The sequence below is a fragment of the Malus domestica genome, chromosome 08 (genome assembly GCF_042453785.1).
Source record: "Malus domestica chromosome 08, GDT2T_hap1".
Taxonomy (NCBI): domain Eukaryota; kingdom Viridiplantae; phylum Streptophyta; class Magnoliopsida; order Rosales; family Rosaceae; genus Malus; species Malus domestica.
In genome coordinates, this window is record NC_091668.1 from 16,261,957 (window position 1) to 16,284,076 (window position 22,120).

A 22,120-nucleotide genomic window follows, 5' to 3' on the forward strand; every position below is an offset into this window, starting at 1 on the left:
AATCTGAATTCCTGGTGTTTTTTTTCAATGCTTGCTGTTGTTGAATTCAAATAATATGTTTTGTCTTTTGAGTTGATTAAAGTGGTGAAACTTTATGTACTTGAATCGGGTTGTTTCGTTCGCGTAGCCAGAATTTTTAAATAATGGGTCATAATATCAACCAATGACCCATGTTGGCTCCTCCACTGATTTCATTGGTTAGAATCAATGTCAAAGTGAAATCCAAGCTTGGTTTGTTTGTAAATTTCAGTAGTTGGAAAAATAAAAAGGCAATTTGCACAACTAATTTACCTGTCTGCTAAGAAAACTGGTGTCAAATATCATCTACTTACAACACGCATCGTTCAAAGTTTCGCTTTTGATTACGTTTTAACTGACATTTTCTTGCTATTTGCAGACCCCAACAATCGAAAGGCGAAACAGAAGAGCTCGGTTCCTTAACGATGCAGTTATATCACCATCCGTACTCATGGGACAGCCAAAGAGTGAGGCTTGCTTTGGAGGAAAAAGGCATTGGTTACACATCCTTCCATGTCAATCCTGTGGCGGGCAAGAACATGTATGCTTCATTCTTCAGGATGAATCGGAGCGCAAAACTTGTGGTTTTCCAGAACGGGCACCGTATTATTTACAACACCATCGAGATCATTCAGTATGTTACACACTTCACCAACACTCTACGATAATATTGTATAAGTTACGCAATCGATTTCAGAATTCACTTTAGATTTGTATCATAAGAGCGCCCTCTACATTTTTCTCTTTCAACCTTCAAGCAATGCGTTATTGTTTATCCAGGTATGTGGAAAGAATTTGGCTTGTCTCATCAGGGGAAGAGAACATCGCTTCAAGTGGCGGAGAAGTGGCCGCGTGGATGCACAGAATAAAACAATGGAACCCGAACTTCTTTACGCTTTCTCACATCCCAAAGAGGCACCGCGATTATAGCTTGAATGGCGGAAGCTGCTGATCTAGCACCGGCCTACCGCACCAAGTTAGACCAAGTGTATGAGACAGAAGACAAGTTGAAAGACCCCGCAGTTTTGAAACAGAACAAGGAACAGTTAATAAGGCTGCTTGATCAAGTCGAAACAAAGCTGAATGAATCGGCTTATCTAACCGGCGAAGAGTTTAGCATGGCGGACGTGATGCTTGTTCCGGTGCTAGCATGGCTAGAGCTCTTAAACTTATGGTGCAGCAGAGGCAGAGTTATAAGAAGGTGATTGGGAAGCACTTCAGTGGGTGGAGGAAGCACAAAACATTGATTAGAACTTAGTGTTTTGTTCACATCAGAACCATCCTAAGGAGATTTTGATGCTGTAAAAATTACCCAGCTGCATTACAAAAAGTAAATTCTATTGCATGTATCCACTTTTTTATACATTTTATTTTATCTATTTTTGTTTTTACCGGAGGAGATTTATTAAAAAGGTATGTGGATAAATTCTCGGATTGAAAATACTCAAAATTACATACATGTAAATATTGGTGTTATCAAGCTTTGTAAGGGAAGGGATCCTATTTTTTGAAAAAAAAAAAAAAGAGGATTAATTGTGGGATTCACTCCACGTTAAATTTCAACTTCATGAGCTGTCTATTTTGTTAGTCTCGATTCATAAATCATCTTTACAAAAATTCAATTTAACCCGAAACTGTTTGCCTATTTAATTATCACAATGAAATTTCAATGCTTCTTAAAGAGCAAAGTGTTTATCAATTTCTTTGAACTCAATTAGATGCCTTAAATATTTTCTCATTTGGCTAATATTTTGCAAGGATGATACGCTTCAAATCATTAAGTTTAATGTGATGTGAGCCCAACAACTAATCTCTATTTTATAAAAAAAATGGATCCCATCCCTTAAAAGGCTTCACGTTATGTTATATATCGAATGTTGTAAATCCTCAGCTAGTTTGACACCATTATTCGAATATGGCATGACAACCTTTTAAAATGGGCCACTCCAAATTTCAACCAAAACACAAGTTTTATACGCCCGTAACGGGCGATCGGAGTTGAGCAATAATTTGATATCAAACTTCCCTTAAAGTAACTCTGTCACACCGCATCGCCCAGTGGCACAACTCTGATATAAAACTACCAAAGATTCATTAGGGTGTGAGTATTCCAAGACCATCACACGTCGTTAAATGTTTTAACTTACGTGACATGCATATACCGCCACCTTGGTGTTCAAGTTGCACGGAACTTCATCAACAGCCAGTAACACAAAAAACTAACCAGATAACTAATTCAAAATTTAAAACTAAAATTGAACATCATGGAGAACATTAATTAAGTCATTTCATTTCTCTTAAAACATGAATCACTACGAGAATGTTAAATAAAAATTGCTTACCTCTTCGAGGTGTGAGTCGACAGATGAATATTCGCAAGATCACTTCACCATACAGGAGCAATATTTTCATGAACTTCAACTCCAAGACTTGAATATCGAATAAATATTTAGATTAAATAAACCCGAAAAACAGAGGAAAAAGAATTGGGGAACACATTGAGGTATAAAGCAAATAAGCTAAGCAGCCTCACCCTATGAAAGAATGTTGATTAATGGTGTTGTGGATGCTGATTGACATTGGCATAATATAAACTCCTATGCTCATTTACTACATTTCCTACACCTATGACGCCGTTTGTTCCACCACCAGAGTGGTTTCCGTTGCACCCCAACCCATTTCTGTCGCCGGAAGATGGCGGTCCAAATTTTGTATTATTATTATTCCAGTACTTCTGCTGCTTAAAGTATCTCCTTCCCAAATCATTTGAGAATCCTCTCGGCCGCTTAGATGTATATTGGTTGTTTGCACATGGAATGCTAAACTCTGCCTGATTGGCACCTGTTGTGCCAGGAATGCTTTCATTAGAGAGAGATGTTGCAGGAACGCACCTGTCATGTTTTCCTTCTGCAGGTTGACTAACTGCCACATGATTGACGGTATGAGAAGGTGAAGGGCCCTTCTTCTGACGGGGAAACGAGGGCAATGGTGGAAAAGGATGAAAAGGTATCCCAGGAGCAACAGTCCAAGTCTCTACAGTTTCAGCATGTAGTGTCCCATATTGCTGCATGACAGACACGGGAATTCCGTATGAGACGGGTAAGTGAGAAACAAATTTCTCCTGTGGATGCCCTACCGCTGGGGCAGCACACTTCAAAGGACAAAGTGATGACGAAGCCATAGATGAAATCGCAGGGGCATCAAACCCAGGAGGAATATCGTCAAGGTTCATCTCTGTTCCATCATTTTGCTGACAGTTACCATGCACACTGCTGGAACAAGTTCCATCTTCTCCACTCACCCTCTCCAGATGCAATGCCATTTCACCTATCACCAGAGATGGACTAGGTGCCAACTGTCTACTCAATCCAGACTCACTCTTCTGTTCTCTGTTCTGAAGTAAACTTGAATCTGGGTCTGCAGGTTGATCCCATCGGCTTTTACGCTTGCGAACTTTTGTCTCACTGGTAGGGCAACCACCCATACAAGGTGCGGAAGAGACCTCCTGGACACCTGTACTCACAGAAGTTGTTGAGACCATTGATTGTTTGGCACTATCTATAGCTTCAGTAGACCTTCCACTTTGATCACGCCAATTATCATGTGATGCAGAAAATCTATTGCAGTCTGAACCTCTGTTAAATTCCATCTTGCTATCAATCCTGTCTACATAGCCATGTCTTCTGAAAGGTCTGGGAATCCACTTGTCTCGAAAATTCCGTGCTATTTGGTGGACCTGTAGAATCCTCAACTGATTCAGACTCAGAGGTTATATCCATTCGTCAATGTAAGCATCAACATGTGACAGAGAAGATCAAATGAAGCCCGCCTAACCAAATATTTTGATAAAGAGGATAACAAACCAGATGATCAAGTAATCTAAGATTTTTCTAAACTAGACCTGTCTGTCTTCGTGTTCTGTCAGTGACAGCATTGACTCCATAAAGCTGCAGAGAAACACAATTATCAGAAATAAGCAACATTACTAAGAGATAATATTTACTTGAATTAAGTTTGAGCACTGATATCAATTTGCAGGAAAAAAACTGGACAGCTGGAAGCATTCAACTGAGCTGAGTCTTGGGACCAAATATATCACAAAGTTAAATGTTCCCAAAAATAGCACAGCAAAGAAACAAGATATAATCGACAGTAAACCTGCCCTGTACAAAGCAGATCCATCATTAAAAGTGATTTATGTAAAAATTAGGTTAAAGATTCCCCAAACATGTAGTAACAATATCAGAAGTGCGTCCATACATAAACAACAAAGCAACTGGAAAACCTTTTCCAAATGATGCCATCAGTTAAATCCAAAACCAACTTCCAGTGTCAAACATGCCAACCCAACAAAGGAGAAAAAAAGAGCAAAGTGATTATACCAAATCAATAAACAAATTTAACGATGAAACAAATAATTACCTCTCCATTCCAGCACAGGGAGGACCTCCAGTAATATGATCCGATGTAAGTATCTGCTTCATAGCTAAATACTCTAGGACCTGCGAAAATAATATTAGTCAGCAGTCTGCTGAATACCAAAATATTGATAAAGAATTGTTCTCTTTATCACATTTTTTCTTGAATCCCTGAAGGCACTCACAAAGGAGGGAGGGAGAGAAAGAGAGAGAGAGAGAGAGAGAGAGAGAGAGAGAGAGAGAGAGCTAATACTTGAAACATGGCCAATTTTGCAGCTGGAGTAAAAAAAAAAAAAACAATACTATATAACTAAAACAGTTTTCAGTGCAAACACCTTCAGAAGCTTCCGGAGGATTGGTATCTTTTTGAAGTCTTCTCTGTATTTTTTCATTACGTTGTGTAGCATTCTCAAACCTAAGAAAAAATAATATTCATCGATTTGAAGCAAATGGGGGCACAGTAAATTAATTCATTTGATACCGACAAAAGGGGAACCCATGCGACAAAAGAGAGGGTACACACCGTTTTTATTTATTACATCAATCAAAACCATCCGTGACTTTGTTTTCAAAAGTGCATCAAGGATCATAGAAAGATCTCGATTGCTGCAAAAGAGAAGAATGACTTTAATGGAGAACTGTTAACTAAACACTTCACCTCAATTACAATAAATGAAGCTTGAAAAGTGGCTAATACTACAACATAGGCAACAATATGAAGTAAAAAATTTCAATATACCTCTGAATTACTTCCCCACTGCCACTATCACCTGATACTGCAGTAAGGATCAGAAGCTTCAAGTAGCCTTTAGTGGAATCCTGTAAGAAAATAACATGCATATATAAACTACCAATATAAGAGACAAAGGAGAAAAAGCTGTCAAGGGTAAATGCTTCACAAAGGCATATGCTTAAAAATGACATTGAAAAGAAATTGGGATGCAGTGTGCTCAATAGCAGAGAAACCACCACACATGATTTGACTAATAAAGCCAAACAATGAAAGGTGTATTATGATAATATACAGGCACAAAAATGCTCCAATAAATGCAGAATAGCATAATATATGACGAGGAATCCACAAAATGAAGCATATTAGCTTCCATAGCTACTACTTACTTTCCGTTTATTTATCCCTCCTTCGCCATCCAACAGCTCGTTAAGCTTCTCCTCAACTGCAACCATTTGCATCAAGCCTCAATCAATCAATGTATCCCTTACTTCTAACTTTAAAGAAAACAAGATGAAAAGAATCCCCAACCTGAGCCTTCTGTTAATCGTTGAGGCTTGATAGATAGCACGTGAGATTTGGTAGCTGTCACTTGAATTTTGTTACCATTTGGGGTAATCTTCACTTTGCTTTTCTTCACAAAACTTGATGATTTGGAAGTTTTCACATTAGAACGCACTTTGGAAGGAAACTGTCCAGCTTCAATAGTACCAGACTTGGACTTCCTGTCACCGTCAGTCCCATCAGATAATGATTTGGTAAGCACTTTTGTCGTAGTAGTCTCTAGTCTTTCAAAGGAGTTTGAGGATTTTTCTGTAGGCTCCCCTTCTCCAAAAATTTCCTGTTCAATAACAGGCATGGGTATACTAGCTACATCTTCTGTTTGTTGGGAAGCTTCAACTGGTTGGACAGAAGATGGTAATTTCTGTCTTGAGTGCTTCAATTCCAATGGAGCGTGTATGTGAGAAACAAGTGAATCAGATCGATTCACAGACTCCTCTCTTTGTGTGGTATACTCCAATTCCCCAATAGCAATTATTGAATCATCAATTACTTTATTTGCAGGCAACGTATTGTCAGACCTATCTTCAGATACAGCATCTTCTGGAATCATCATGGGCTCCATATATTCTTCATCTGAATCATCTTGAACAATGACTTCACTATCAAGAAGATCACCACCTATGTAACCCCGACATACAGATGAACCACAATGACATTTTTTGGCAGCAGCTCCGAAAACCCTTACATAGTTGTAGTCAAATGTAACCTCTTCACCCTGAAATATAGTTATATGGGTCAATATATACAGAACGGCAAACACACAGCATTGAAATAGGCTGCTACACATAACCCAAAACTTCAAGGCAATTTTTGTTTTCCTTTTGGATTATTTTAATTTTAGATCCTTTTTCACTTAAATTATATCTACTGAACACTAGTAATTGGACACTTGCTAAAAGGATAACTAAATGATTTGGCAAAAGGCTACCATAAAATATAATCTTTCCAGACAACTAGATTTAGACTAAGGAAAGAAATAAAATTGTCAATTGTGTAAGAGCAATTGGTGAGTCGACAAGGGTGCTGAAATAATAAATTCTCCAAGAAGTGACCAGTAAAAAGCTTTCACCCTAAAATTGCATACCACAGTGTAGATCTGGATTAATTTTCATGAATAGCATGCTTAAGAGTGGATATGATAAAGTAAAGTCCCTAAAATGTACAGCATATACACTACCCTGACCTAGGTCAACCTTCCATCTCCTACAGATTCCAAAACAGAAATGTCAGTAAATGCCGGTTCTATAGATGAATAAAATGCAACTTATAAGCAGCTGCCCTTAAGTATTGTTCAAATTAAATAGTATATAGTAAATAAACCGAAAACTCAAAACTGATTTTTCCAGCTCATAAAGGGTTGTAAGCCCTGTGAGTTACAGTTATGACTTATGGTGCAATTCAAGCATTCAAAACATTAAAGGGACGAAAGTAATTCTGGAAGGTATAAGCATACCTTCTTTATATCTCTCAATGCAAATAGTCCTATACAAATCTCTCCATTCACCATCCACTGTTGACAATAGAAATAAAAAAAAAGTTTAGATTAGGAAGAAACGAGTAAAAGTAGATTACCCACGAGCAGCTTCCCAAGGATTACAATTAAGCAACCAGCACGTAAAATGAGGTCATATAATACATTACAAAAGCAGGAAAACAAAAAAATGAAAGCCCAATTTCAGACATTAACTGGCCAAGGTAATAGGATAACAGAAATGGTTACTTCCAAATCTCATGTCCAAACCCCTGCCCCTAAACTTCAATCTTTACCATAGCTTGTACAGACACAAAATGAATGTAATTGCAGAAAAGCGACTTCACCTTTTCTGTGCGACAATTAGGATCACAACTATGGTTAATGAAACGCCCCAAATTTCCCTTTGCACATGCATCTATTACCTGAAATAAAAAAACACTCATGAATAGAAAAATAAAATGCAACATTTTAGCAAGTTAAACTTCCACGCTAACTCCAAGTTTGCTGATAAAAGATCAGAAGGAAAAGGTAGATGTGAGCATAAATCAGGAAAGATATAAACCTCACTGCCATTCAATGTCATGAAGTAGAAATGTCTGTGACCCTTCACAGCATACTCTTTTTGTCGTGCCTCATAAGCATTTGTATCAAGCACCTGCTTATTAAAACATCTTAGATACATATAATCATACATAACACAAGCATGCCAATACGCACAATCAAACACCGAAACCAACAATTAGAGCAGAAGAGCAAAGTTGAAAACACCGTGTAATGTTTTAATGCTTTAGCAATAATCAAATTTTACTTCTTTTTTGTTTGCATAACAATTACATAAGCCCTCACATGAATCCGCCAATCCACTCATAGATCTGGACTAGAATTTGTTCTTATAGAACGCTTCAAGATCAGCGCTCTCTGCTGAACTGAAGGAAGAAATAAGCTTTCTGCCTTATTCTATCATGTTGTTTTCGAGTTATCTCATAAATTGGTGAGTTTTCTTATCCTCTAAAATCCTGCACAAGCAATGCACCAGTATACCACAGAAGATTAATGGAAACAAAAACCTTGAGAGAGATTCAAGTGAGAGGCATAAACCAAAGCTGGGTAAAAACTAAAAACACAAACTTAGTTTTGATTACTGACCAAAATAGCTAAAATGTTAAATACCTATACTAGATTCACAACTGCATTAGCTAACCAAAGTTGAAAAGAGACTAAAGTTTGTCGGTTTACCTCTCCAACATATTCAATAAGAAAATGCCCTTTAAATATATCCTCAAGCAACCTGAGCCCGAAACCCTTCTTTCCACTTCGAAACTTCTCTAGTTTGGCATATCGGCGTTTTTGGAACTGTAAACAAATACATTAACTAAAACATTTCATTTATACAACAACACAAAATTTTCTATAATACAAATAAAAAGTACCTGCTGATTTGAACAAAGGTCTCTACATGGACAGGCTCCTCGAACACATTCAATATTAAGCATTCGATTCAGGCAATCATCTCCGCAACCCAACTGGCCATCTGAAGGTGGTTTGCAATGGCAAACCATTATCTGAAAAATAATGAAACATAAACAAATTAGGAAAACTATGTACGCTGGTTTGAAAAGTCACAACACCATATTTTTACAGTAAAGGTTACTGATGAAGGCAGATTTATAACTAAGAGCCTTTGTAGACATTCATGCTTTTTTCAGATAACAGATGATAGGCTTTCAATATATAGGGTATGGTCAGCGGAATTCAAATATAATTTGGGGGCAGTGAGCCCCATGTCAGTTCCATATGATAGTTTCTATTCAACCAAGGCTTTGACCAGCAATGTATATGATACTTATCCAAGTGTGAGCCATTTCCCATATGAAATAAGTCCACTCGTTTAGTACTGTCACCAGGGAATTCAGAGGGTTACTCTTTTCCCCTCAAATATACTCAGACTGATTGCATGACAACAGACATAAAATACTAAATAATCAGGTTACGTAAAAACTTAAAAGTCATGTATAAACCTCGTCAATATTCTGAGTTTTACGGCCACGGTGAAGGAACTGATTAGTTTTTATGCTTGCAACATTCTGTTGAGAAACTGCAAGGAATTGAAAGCAAGATAAGTGTCAGAACTTTAATCCTCAGTATATGTAAATTTTGAATGTGTGTGAGCATGAACATGTGTGTGTGAGAGAGAGAGAGAGAGAGAGAGAAAGTATAAAAAGCTGAACCCAATCTTATTCTATGACAAATAGATTGCACATACCTGTTGGACGCCAACATTCCAATTCTTTGTACTTTGATCGGGTGCCAGATGCATCTTCATCACCTGAGGCATCTGATATATCCAACTCTGCGTTAATCTCAGAATTCGATTTCTCTTGAGGGATTGAGCAATCAGCAAAGGCTTCATCCTTGTTATCTTTACAGGTCCTTCAAGTTGAAATCAAACATTAATAAAATGAGGAAAATATTAGATTTGAAGTCCACGGAATAATCTTAACAGCAGTAATATTTGCCATGCCATGCATACCCCATATAATATATTAGAGACTATAACTATACTAGGAACAAACCACACATTTCTCTACATAAATTATAAGTTAACAAAATTTAACTACGTCAGTAAGGACAGAAAATAAATCAATAAGCATTGCAATCAACAAAAATGATCCTAATGGGTCAAATACCCCTTTATTTATAAGTAGAGCCAATGCCACTTAGCGTAATATATTAAACCATTGTTATAAATACAACATCAATAGGCTAAATTCTAATGATCCTGCACAAACATTGGAAAACAATAACGAAATATATATCCTTAAACGGCTTCTACATGATTAAATGAAAAATGAATGGCTTACCATGTGCACTTTTGTTCATCTATAACATCTGCAAGTTCAGCTGGTATATGCCTCCATTTATGACAATCATCACAGAGCACCCAAGCATTACGTGGTGGTAAATAATGCTTATCTAAGTCAACAGGCACCATGTCCAAGTTAGGAACACCTATGCATTCAGAATCATTAACAGAGTCAGTTTTCCTATTGTTGTCCGCTAAGTGATCTCCTACACCATACATGCATGTAAAATCAGCTCAAGCGTGTATTTATTTAACAAAAAAACAAAAATAAAAAAGTGGTATGATGAAGAGGATGACACAGTAATATATAGAAGACATGCTTAAACATTTTGTTAACATTAACAAACAAGTACCTGATTCTGGGAGACTTTCCACTTTGCATGAAACCTGATCCCCATCAGCCTTTATCATGACTTTCTTCTTGTTAGCAGACTGTTTCCGGTTTTTGGTCAGTCTATGAGCATTACCCTTCTTGCTTGCTGAGTCACAGCCTCTGGACCTGACCTTGGGAGGCTTCAGTCCCTTAGATTTTGAGGATTGTGATTTTGGTAATCCTAAGCCCACATCAAGATTATCTGCACCCAGTTCCACTCTAAGAACATCTCTAGAAATTCCATGGTCAGTTTCTCCTGACAAGCGCAGTGCTTCCAAAGATGATTCCTTATGACTTGATGAGTTGCTTGAAGCATTTGCACAGGTGTATGAAGTGAGTATCTCACTAGGGAAAAAATCCTGACTTTGCCTGCACGCATCTGGTTCTGATTGCATTTCTTTATTCATGCTTGCTGAATACAGTTTATCACCTTCCCAAACACATTTTTCCACATGAGGGACTTTATGCTTCTTATTTCCTCTCTTAAAGTCTCCAGAAGCAGCAAAAACCTTGTCAGAAGTTAAAACATTACCATGAGAATCTTCTTGCAGTCTTGCCTCAACATCTGCATCTGGAACCATATTGATAATTTCTGAATCAGGTGAAGTTCCAGGATCTGTAAAGCTAGTCCCAACTGATCCTCCTGAAGATACAGCAACTGAATGAGATGGAACCCCACGAAAATTATCAATAACATCTTCAGCTGAATTCTCTGTGAGAACAACACTCTCCAAGTCCTTATTAGCCAGATCAACATCCATAACAGGAGCATCCAGATAAGTTCTATCCTCCCCAACAGTCGCATTTCTCCAATTACCCTCATTGCCATTCCCTTTTTTAACAGAATTTGTTGATGCTGAGGTATCAACAACCTCAGATACTGTGATGTAGAGAGAACTTTTACACACTTCTTTCCCCACTTTAACCTTCAAGCGAACACGATTAGTTGAAGCACTGCTTGTACCCCTAGACCCTTGTGAATTTCCACCAGCACCACTCTGATTCCGTTGTCCACTTCTTTGTCCACTCCTTCGTTTCTGTGATCCTTGATTCTTACCTTGACTGACCTCAAGCCTGTTACTCTCTTCAAAAGATTGTGTTACACTCCCTAATAATCCCCATACAGAAGAACGAGCTGGTTTGGAAAGGCAGCTTCTCTTCCTTCCAGCAGCCTTGAAGACAGTTTCAAGGCTTCCAAGTGGTTGCAACTCTTTAGATGTGCTTCTGCCTTTCCTTGGGGCCCTTTTTGTCTGAGTCTTGCGACTTCGGCCACTCCTTCGAGAAGACAATGCTACAATGTCAGGATATTTGGGTTTAGAAACACAACCAACTTTGACATTATCATTTCCTTCATGGTATTTCTCTCCAGAACGGTCAAATGAAATGCTTGAATCAACATTACCAGGGGAATCATTCTTATCTGGCACATCCACACTCTCAGAAGAGCCATTGTTGACAGTATCAAAAGATTGAAACAATTTCAGAGAAACAGACTTCTCATGAATACCGTAGGGGGATAGTCCACAAGAACATTCCTTCAGATTGGAGACCTTTTCCTCCATTAGTGATATCTGGGTGCCAATTTCAAACCTCATGTTGGCTGTAGCATCACTTTTCTGTTCCAAAAATTCTGTTACCCTTTCAGAAGACGCAAAATCAATAACCTTATCGTTCCTCAGACCATTCTCTTGAGTGCAAACACTCGGTGAATCTGACACATGTGAACCTTCAAAGGCCCCCTGACAACCCTCTGGAGGCAATATTTCATTAATATTGCTTTTCATAACAACCACCATATCAGTAGAGAGCCCACTGACACTGTTCTCGGCAATCCCTAAGGTTTGACATGACTGCATAGAAACAGAGTTCTCAATAATGCAGTTGGAAGCTATTTCGGAGGGACCTTCCTTAGAATAGTGGACATCAACTTTTACAGGAGATATTTGCGTGAGAATTACAGCCTCTACATCTGTCATAACATCACTGTTTTTTTCCAGAATCTCTATAGACCTTTCTACCAAGAAACCTTCAATAATTTTATCACTAATCTGATCATTCTGTTGGGCACAACTACTCAGTAAATCAGGCATATGTAAATCTTCCAAGGCCCTCTCAAAACCTTGCGAAGGAAATATTTGAGTGCATGTATCAACATTACTTTTCATCTCAACAACCTCTGTAGTTCTTTCAGTAGAGAGGCTGCTCAGACCACTAACACCACTATCATCCATCTGCTCATTCTTACAGTCACAATTAGGCACTAAATCACATGCAAATGATACTTCTGAATGCATTTCAACATCTCGTGCAGGTGATGTCCTGTTGCACAAATCATCTTCTATCCCACTGGAAACAACACTCTCCTTATACGCAGCTTCCAAAGAGGGACCAGCTAAGATGTTGAAACCCTTCTCTTCTTTATGGGGACTACTGCAAGCCTCCATTTCTGCTGGTTCTGAGGGAATTTCAACACCCTGCAAAGGAGATACTGGTTCACAGATATCATTTTTTATCTCAAGATAAATGTCACCTTTCTCTTCCGTAACTTCCATAACCTCTTTAGAATAGAGAGAACTAAAACTCTTATCATCTCTCTGCTCATCCTGTTGGACACCATCTCCTGATGAACCAGTCTGACATATGACTTCCAAAGGGATTTCACAGTCCCCAACTAAAGCAGCAGATCCATCCTCAAGTTGAGGCCCACCTTCCTTCAAGCACGTCCGGTCACTTTCACTATTGGAACCATCAACATTACTCTGACTCTCAGTTGAGCAACACCTATTGAGCCTCCATTCTCCGCTCAACGTACTTCGCAATTCCAAATCATCCGCATTCTCACACTCACCCACCAAACCATCTCTATCAACCTTGCACGACTCTATAACCTCACCAGAGCTCACACAACCAACATTGTCATTCCTAGACAATCCCGGAGCCCCATCTGGTACACTGGCATGTTGAACATCAGAATCAAGTAAAGGCTCTAAGCAGGATGGCTGCTCAGGAACAGATTGCACCAAGATCTCTGAGCCCATCTGCTGCTCGGTGACATGCTCACACAAAAGACCCTCAACTAAAATCGAATTTCCACAAGCCATCCTATGTTAAACAAATTTACCCATTAACTCAAACACTATATAAACGACATATGATCAACAAAAAAAACAAAAATTTAACCCCACAAAAAATTACCCCCTACCCAATACAATGCACCTGAAAAGCAAACCCTAACTTTGCCTCCCATTCCCAATTAAAAAATTACATCAGCCAAAGAAGTCTGGGTCTGGGCACAGAGAGAAAACCCTAAAACCGCATTCCCTTGACTTCCTCTGCACAATCAAAACCCCAAATCTCAATCGCAAAGTAATGCACACACTCAATACAAATGCTTAAACAAATCCACATATATACAAACAAACATAAAAATCAGCACACATTAATCCAAAAAAAAATAAAAAAAATTATAGAACAGTAAAATAAAAGCAAAAGGATAAACACTAACCTCTGTAGGAAGAAGAGACTGATACACGGAAGAGGCCTATTTTCTTCAATTACTGCAAAAATTGGTTTTTATAATATTTTCTGAAATTTTTGTATCTTCGTTTTCGTGTGCGAGAGATATAGAAAGAGGAAGAGGAGCGATAGAGGGGGGAGGAAGGGCGGTTGGTGGTGGAGTTATGGAAGAAGAAAACGGTTTATAGGGGGAAAAGGAAAACTGGAGAAGGAGGCTCCGACCGGAAGGACGGCCTTTTATCAATTTTGAAGGACGATTTTGCCCCCCAGTACGACTTCATCCTGTTCGGCTTGTGGCGTAGGGGGTTACAGGATTTTCAGTAGGATCACTGTTCCTGTGAAAGGGTACTTTCGCCCATTCATGGAAACCGAAAACTATTTCTCAATTACGAAAACTCTCTTTTTTTTATTCCTCCAAGGGTTTTCTTTTTTCCTTGGAAGAGAATCTTGGGATTGGAAATGGTGGTTTATGTAAATTGATGTATGTATTTAGGTTTAAATGTATAGTTACTTTGAACGATGGTTGAGGAAGTTATAAGAATATTGTGTTTGTCAATTTGTGTTACAAGGTTAAAAGAATTTTAAAATCAGTTGTTTATAGGGCGATTGTTAATCATTAGCACAGAAACGGTTTTAATTGTTTATGTGTGGAGATTTCACAAGCATTAATCGTTAATTTGAATGACCGTTGAGGATGTTATAAGAATATTCTTTGCTTTCGTATGATTTTAGGTTAGTGTAATGCTAAAATCAATTGTTTATAGGCAATCTTTAATAATCAATGCATGAAGGATCTCTAGCCATTTATGTGCTTAGATTTCTCATAATTAACCGTCAATTTAAATGACAGTTGAAGTCGTTATAAGTGTTACATTCCGTCGCAAAATTTATTGTATTTTATTCCAAACAATGTGAAATCAAGAAAGTGCCCCTGGCAGACTATGTAGAAATCTTATGCGGACATATGAGCCCTTTTGACTTTTGTCCCTTTTCAAGTCGTTTTTAGACTGTACGTGTCCTTACGAACACATTAGCGCGAATGACATATAAATCAGACGTGTAACGAACGCTTTATCCACAACTTGTATCAAGACAGCAATGCGTTGTCAGTATTGCTGGCTGCTAATTGTGGTACTGTTAGTTTACTTGTTGGACTTGTTTAACAAGCAAGAAAGTTGGCCCATTTATTTTTCTATTTTCTAATTAAGCTTAATGCCTAATTCATTTATTGTTTGGGCTTAACCCAAACTCAAACACACACAGGGAAATGACTTATTCTTTTAGAGTAGTCTTGTAGTGCTCGCCCTTAGACGCAAGCAGAACAAAATTTAGAGTTACAAAGACGATTTTACGAAATAAAAATGCAAAGGCAATTTCGTAAGTTCACAATTTGTTTGGAGATATTTTATGTTATGTCTTTTCTTGAGTTAGAGTGTGTGCTACTAGGGCCCACACCTCCACTCTGTGCCCCCCATCTCTTTCCCTCACACTGCTCAGCTCTTCCTCTATCTCATTTCACTCTTTTTCTCTCACTTTTTCCTTATTCTCCCCCACTCTCCCTCATTTCTTTGCCATTCAACCTACCCTAAGATTACACCAACGCCACCACCGCCTTTCATCAGCTACCAACCACCAAAACATCATCACCTTCACCATCACTATTCCTTGAACTTAAACTTGAGTTTTGTTTCACAAAAATCCTAGCCTAAACACAGGCTTGAGGAAATCCGGTGAGATTCCGAGTTTATTTGGCCATTTTTCGGTCTCTCCAGCCACTTCTTTGACTTGTGTAAGTGAAAATCAAACTTTCGTTCATTTATCTTCATTTTGATACAAATTTGGAGTAAATTGGTTAAGATTTGAAGCTAAACGAAGTGATTGAGTTTCCCGGCCATTTCTGCAAATTTCAATGAATCTACGACCCTAAACCACGTCGACCTGACCCAACGACCAGGTACCAACTTGACGACCCAACCTGTTTTCGAGTTTAGGTCATAATATTCCTAGGTATGTCTCCTAGGGTATTTCGACGCGTTGATTTTGATTCCGCACTCCTTTTCTTTAAATTTAGTTGTTTAAATAGTGTTTTGCTAGTGGTCCCTTGTATTTTTTGTGTGATTATTAATGGCCCCATCCCTCCTAGTTTGGACAGTTTTTCGAAGACGGAATATCTGTGAGTGGGTCTTATCTTTTAAAAGTAGTATTATATTATGGTTTCTATACTTGTGCTTGTGTCTATTTACGTGTCATGCCATGTTAAAGTTAGAAAATAATAATTGGCTACACTTCGTTATCTTACTATTTTGCAAGTATAAATTGTGGCATGTATACACTTGTGATTTTATTTATACATTATTAAATGTATGCACGGTGTCACCTTTACTTGTACTGTTCATGCTAAGGACAAACTTCACGTGTATGCTTACATGCACCTTTTACGTTCTCTTTGAATCCAAAGTAAATGTCAGCATGTCCCTAGTTTGCATAAGGCAACTATAACCCGTATGATAGTGCAGGGCTCTAGCTTCATGTGATTGCAGTACTACAACGTAAATTATACACACAACTTGTTCATGTAGTTATTTTTGCATGACTTATGTGCTTACATGATCTGATGAGCATTGACTATTTGTTATTACTATTGTTTTTACTGTTCTGCACCCATGTCCTTTTATTACTACATTTGTTGGGTGCTAAACATTATACATATGAATAGTAAATTATTTTATGAAACCATACATGTTTTATAATGGAGGTTTACAACTTCTACAAAAAACAATGGTTTTACAGAAGTTTGCTTTCCGGCCCATTCACATTTTTGTCTCGCCCCTCCAGGACTAGCGACGGTGTTCTTGTAGCGAACGAAGATTACTGATAATTACTTTTCACCACTTCCAACAACGTCGGAAGTCTTTTTCTTTAATTGTATAAATATCCATCCTACCATGGATGCGAATAATTGTTACTTTATGTTGCGCATACTTATGCTTGGATATTGTAATTTGGGTTCTAACTTGCACACTGCGTACTCTTACTTTAGTTACTTTTTGTTTTTTTTATAACTAATAATGGAAAATAATAATAAGACACATCGTATCTTGATACATGCTACTTTTGTGATGTAAAACTCAACCCATACCTCTTTTTCCATCACCTTGGTATCTTTCAAGCTATAGAGTATGACTAAAGAGGTAAAGTGGGTAAGGATTTATATGGGTGATCGTCTCAGCCTGTACTTTTAAAATTTGTGTTAATGTTACTATTTTAGTCATTTTTATATTTTTTATCTAGAGCCTTTTAGCCATCCCATTTTTTATATTAGTTACATACCTAATTGAGTGAGGATCCTCGCCGGATCCTCATTGTGAGGATCTTGGGGATCCTCCAATCACATTCGTTCTTTGTACATCGTGTTGTCAATTTTTGTCAAATACTGTTTATATTCAATTTTAAATAAAAAAAATTTATAATGAGTTCTGACCGTACGATGTAAGATGAGTGTATGTGATTGAAGGATCCTCAGAATACTCATAAAGAAACCGACAAGGATCCTCCTGATACCTATTTATTCGTGACACTACATATGTACACCTTTTGGTTAAGCCATGTATGCTTTCACTTCCTACACACAAAAGAGTAATTAAGGACTAAGATCGCCATGACACCATGTCCTACACATTGGTATCATAATATTGATAACGAACCACGTGTCATCGTCCAAGTCATTCTAGTATACCTCTTTGACATTAGTTTGCCACCTCAGAAGCTTGGTATACTTGGTGGAAGTGGCATGTATATTATTTCCATGAATTCAGCACCTAGTCATCACGTGTCAATTACTTATATGTGGATTGACACCTCCTGCTTGCCAATCAGATGAACCAATATTCCATATATATATATATATATATATATATATATATATATTATTTTATTATTATTATTATTATTATTATTATATTTTTACTTAGCCATTAAGATTTGTAGCCACCATGTATTCCTATAAATAGGAGATCAATTCCATTTGTTTTTCCGAGCAGGAGAATAAAATTTTTTACTTAGCCATTAAGATTTGTAGTCACCATGTATTCCTATAAATTTTTTTCCGAGCAGGAGTCAGCATGCTTTGGAGATATATATATATATATATATATATATATATATATATACCTGGTATTTGTGTCGTGTTTCTTGTGTTTGTGTCGTTTTCGTATCACATACCCTATAGCTTAACGGGTTGTGTCGTGTAATACACGTTAAAGTAACGGGTAATATGACCCGATCCAAAATCGGGCCGTTAATGTTATCAGATAATATGATCCGACCCATTACCCGTTAAGAAAAATATATTTTAAATCAAGAAATAATGAAAATAAAGAACATAATTTGACCCAGAAAAATATAAAACATAATACTAAATTAGTATATACATACTAAATTTCGAAGTTGATCCCTTCACGAAAGTTGTAAAGCTTATCATTACGAAGGATTGTATATTTATTTGTTTTACATTTTTTTACACTTTTACAATAATTGTTATTAATTTTGCACTCAAATAAAAAACACTATTCATGAGATTTGGAGGGTTTAAAAATCTAAACAACTATGTAACCATTGTCTAAGCGTAGAGGATGCAATTACGAATGTTTATATGTGCTCACATTTTTCAGACCCATACATTAATGAATAAATAAAATATTTATTTTGAACAGCCTTAAAAGTACTATTCATGAGGTTTTGTATGGTTTTAAAAATTCAAATGATAATGTACCCATCCTCAAAGTGTAGAAGATGCGATTACGAGCGTTTGCATATCTTTTTCACATTTTTTGCACTTGTAAATTAATTGTTATAATTTTTTAATGTGTTTTGTATTTTTAAATTACTTGATATTTTTATTTTTAATGTGTTTTATAATTTTTTAATCTCACTTTTTGCATATAGTAAACTATAAAAATAAATAAATAAATAAAACTTAAAATTTTAAAATTTATATCAATAATAATTCAATAATAACTAATAAACAATAGATACATATCCACTATATCTATTGTATTTTATTGTAAGTTTTTTAGTAGTTTAAAAAATTAAAATCATCAAAATACTTTTTCCTTATCGTGTCGAAACAGATTACCGGTGTGTAATTCTCGTGTAAACCTGTTAAGGACCCGTTGTTAATAGGTTCTTATCGTGTGACCCAATAACGACCCGATTAGTTATCGTGTTGACCCTAAACCCGTTATTTTTGTGTCGTTTACGTGTCGTGTTAACGGGTCGGGTAAGGAATTGCCAGGTGTGTGTGTGTGTGTGTGTGTGTGTGTGTGTGTGTGTGTGTGTGTGTAGGTTTATTTGGAGAGAGATTAGAAAAGAAATAGGGTGGAAGAAATACATGGTGATTTAGGTGTGATCAAGGCGCTTGTTCAAGTACGTGGAGTCTAGCTATTGCGGGAGTGATGTGGATCTTCATTTTAGCTTTGGAGTTCAAGTAGGGAAATACGGCAGACCTTGACGAAAATTGATTTTATTAAATTTCATGAAATAATATTCACGATTTGTTTGGTTGATTAATGTGGTTGGATATTTATTGGCTAATTGTTTCTATTGAGTGTTTACTTGTTATTGGTTATGGAATTATTGCTGAAATGCTATTTGTTAAGAATATATTGTGATACTTGTGAAAGACAAAATAACATTGTTTGTGCATCACTCATGTTGATGTTGTGAGGACCCGTCCCTAATTTCCCATGTAATTTTCTCCCCGAGTGTGTAAATTGACATTTATGCCCTTGTGGGCAAAGTGCCATGGATGTGGTTATTTAGCTTTAATTTGTTTTTCTCGTTATCATTAGTACTCATTGTTACGATCGCGTGAGAATGAATTAGACCCGAATCAGATCAATAACGAAAAAGTTATGCACAATTCAAGTACATTAACAAAGGGTAGAGTTGTACACGTGTGTTAATTTATCAGTGTTGGAAACATTGTTTTTGATAAGGTGATGGATTTTTGTGTACGACTTATTGTACAAAATCTTAAAACCTTATTGTTTTTCTTCTTTAAAATTGACCCGTGTACCCATTCCCCTCACCAATCAGTTCATTTCCTCAATTCCCTCACCTAACCAGATTTTCTTTCCTTTCCACCAATCAGATCACTCTTTCTCCTCTCTGCCCAATTAGAAAGCTGTTTCCCTCTCTCTCACCTTCTCATTCTCTCACTCCTTCGCCCGTGACTTTCTCCCTTTTGCAACACACACACACCATCATCAAAATTTGCAGATTGAACCCAAAAACACCACCATCACACTCATCTTGAACCCACGAACCCAGCTGTACAAGCCGATTCGAAACTGATCGAGTTTTGACTCATCAACTTGGAAGCTCCGACTCAGTGGGTTTTACTCCGACCTGTTTCTGATAACTTATATATTTCATACATTTATATCATCCATTCCTAGTCCCTTTGTTATATTTTTGAGTTAAACTTATTGCATTTTACCCTCTTTTGTGTTAGTGCGCAGCTAATTGTATTTCGGAGCTCAGTTGAGGACAGATAAGGCAAAAGGGTGCTAAAAGTGGAGAATCGAACAAGGATGATGATGTAGACAAAGAATTAAAAGTGGAAACTGAATATGGTGATGAATATGGCTCTTTATAAGACCAATAACAGCAAAAAAACGTGGGAATTAAATGCCCAATTACTAGGATGTATTGGCAATCTGTAACATCTCTTTAACATTATAAAACCTAGCCTTTCAACTATTTTCACATACACCTTTCATTCTGAGCGAATTTCACAACTCCAGTCACTAGTTTTCTCTCTTTTCATCCACACTCAAAACTCCACCCATTCTATACAGTCTAACATCACCGAAGACTCATCTCGACAAGCTATTCTTGGAGAAGTTCAACATCAGAATTGCTTCAAGGGTTTCCTCTCTTTGATTTATTTTCACTCATGTTGTGTATTTCCAATTTCATCTCTGTGAACATGATGTGTAACTAAATTCATAGCAAGGGATTTTGATGTAGCCTTGCACAATTGATCCATGTTTTTATGTTAAAATATTCAATTCATCAATCTGTCTCTTGTTTCATTCACTGAATCTCTTGTTAAATTTGTTTGTTAATTTTAATGTTTGATCACCATTAGGATTTCTTACAGATCATTTGATCAAGATTATAGTAAACATCATGCTTAATCTTGGTAGACATATGAATGAATGAAGAGAATGCTGTGCAAACATCTTGCCATGTATTTTGTTTAGCTCTTTAACGTTTTCTTGCATGCTAAAGACTCTTAATTTGGAACCGAAGTTGAACATCCCAATTAGGTTGTAAATTAGGAGAATGTGATCAAAACCACACATCATATGGCTGATCATATATATGTAAAACGAACTCTAGAAACAGGTTGGTAATTGAATACGGTTTAACTTTATAAACATGGAGTTGGTTTTGTAATGGTGAACTCGAAATCCTTAGACCTATCCTTATTGTTTCTCAATCAACATATCATTCATTGTTACATTTTTCTTGCATTTCTAGTTATTCTCATTAACAGCACAAAACCTACACTCAATTGGTTATTTTCATTGTTTAGTTAGGGTTCTTTCAAGGCTAGTAATTTATAGAGGTCTAATCAGTCTTTGTGGTTCAACACACTTTTGAGAACTTTCCATCAACTAGTGCTCAAATTAACCGTGAAGAAGAGGACGATCAATCTTTTAGATCAACGAGTGTAGGTGCTTATTCTAAACACTACAATTCTGAGCAAGAAGAAGAGATGGTAGACAATGACGATGACAATTGAGTTTTGGAGGACTATGCTCAACCAGTTATACCAAATTCACCTTCGTGCATCTTGTTGCTTATTGAAGCTAGAAACTATGATCTCAAATCTTCACATTTTCATATGCTTCATTCTTTTTATGGTTTACCTAACGAAGATCCGTTAGCCCATTTTAAAGAATTCTATAATGTTGTGAGTGGTTTACCTTTGTAGGGAGTGAATGAAGAAAATCTGAGCATGAGAGTTTTTCCCTACACATTGAAAGATAAAGCTAAGGGTTGGTTAATGACTTTAGCACCTGGTTCACTCACTACTTGGGATGCCGTAGCTAAGAAATTTTTGGAGAAATTTTTCTCTACTCAAAAGACAGCT

At 37.0% G+C, this 22,120-nt stretch overlaps 1 protein-coding gene and 1 pseudogene across 6 annotated transcripts; one reads left to right on the plus strand and one right to left on the minus strand.

The window, feature by feature from the left end:
* Positions 1-405: 405 nt before the first annotated feature.
* On the plus strand, positions 406-1,315 carry LOC103441550 (glutathione S-transferase TCHQD-like; annotated as a pseudogene).
* Positions 1,316-2,448: 1,133 nt separating this feature from the next.
* LOC103441548 (histone-lysine N-methyltransferase ASHH2) lies at positions 2,449-14,224 on the minus strand. Of its 6 annotated transcripts, none has more exons than XM_017333892.3 (19): positions 13,946-14,217; positions 13,657-13,772; positions 10,421-13,542; positions 10,066-10,273; positions 9,468-9,634; positions 9,223-9,299; positions 8,635-8,766; positions 8,441-8,557; positions 7,767-7,859; positions 7,549-7,626; positions 7,184-7,240; positions 5,698-6,445; positions 5,556-5,611; positions 5,176-5,255; positions 4,960-5,042; positions 4,772-4,851; positions 4,441-4,520; positions 3,920-3,965; positions 2,449-3,754 (listed from the first exon to the last, which is right to left on the minus strand). In XM_017333892.3, the coding sequence occupies exons 3-19, from the start codon at positions 13,539-13,541 to the stop codon at positions 2,570-2,572; spliced, it is 6,408 nt and encodes a 2,135-aa protein (XP_017189381.3). In that variant the 5' UTR covers position 13,542; positions 13,657-13,772; positions 13,946-14,217; the 3' UTR covers positions 2,449-2,569. The 6 variants fall into 6 exon arrangements, with proteins under 6 accessions (XP_017189381.3, XP_017189380.3, XP_070683111.1 ...); XM_017333891.3 differs by having other exon boundaries at positions 13,643-13,772; positions 13,946-14,154; XM_070827010.1 differs by lacking the exon at positions 13,657-13,772 and having other exon boundaries at positions 10,066-10,213; positions 13,946-14,224.
* Between the last annotated feature and the right edge of the window lie 7,896 nt (positions 14,225-22,120).

Excerpts from the sequence above, each read along its gene's own strand:
- LOC103441548 (XM_017333892.3), bottom strand. The coding sequence starts at position 13,541 with ATGGCTTGTGGAAATTCGATTTTAGTTGAGGGTCTTTTGTGTGAGCAT. Across the intron at positions 5,043-5,175 it reads AGTGGGGAAGTAATTCAGAG|CAATCGAGATCTTTCTATGA; the intron begins GTATATTGAAAT and ends TCTCTTTTGCAG. Across the intron at positions 3,966-4,440 it reads CCCTGTGCTGGAATGGAGAG|CTTTATGGAGTCAATGCTGT; the intron begins GTAATTATTTGT and ends GTTTCTCTGCAG.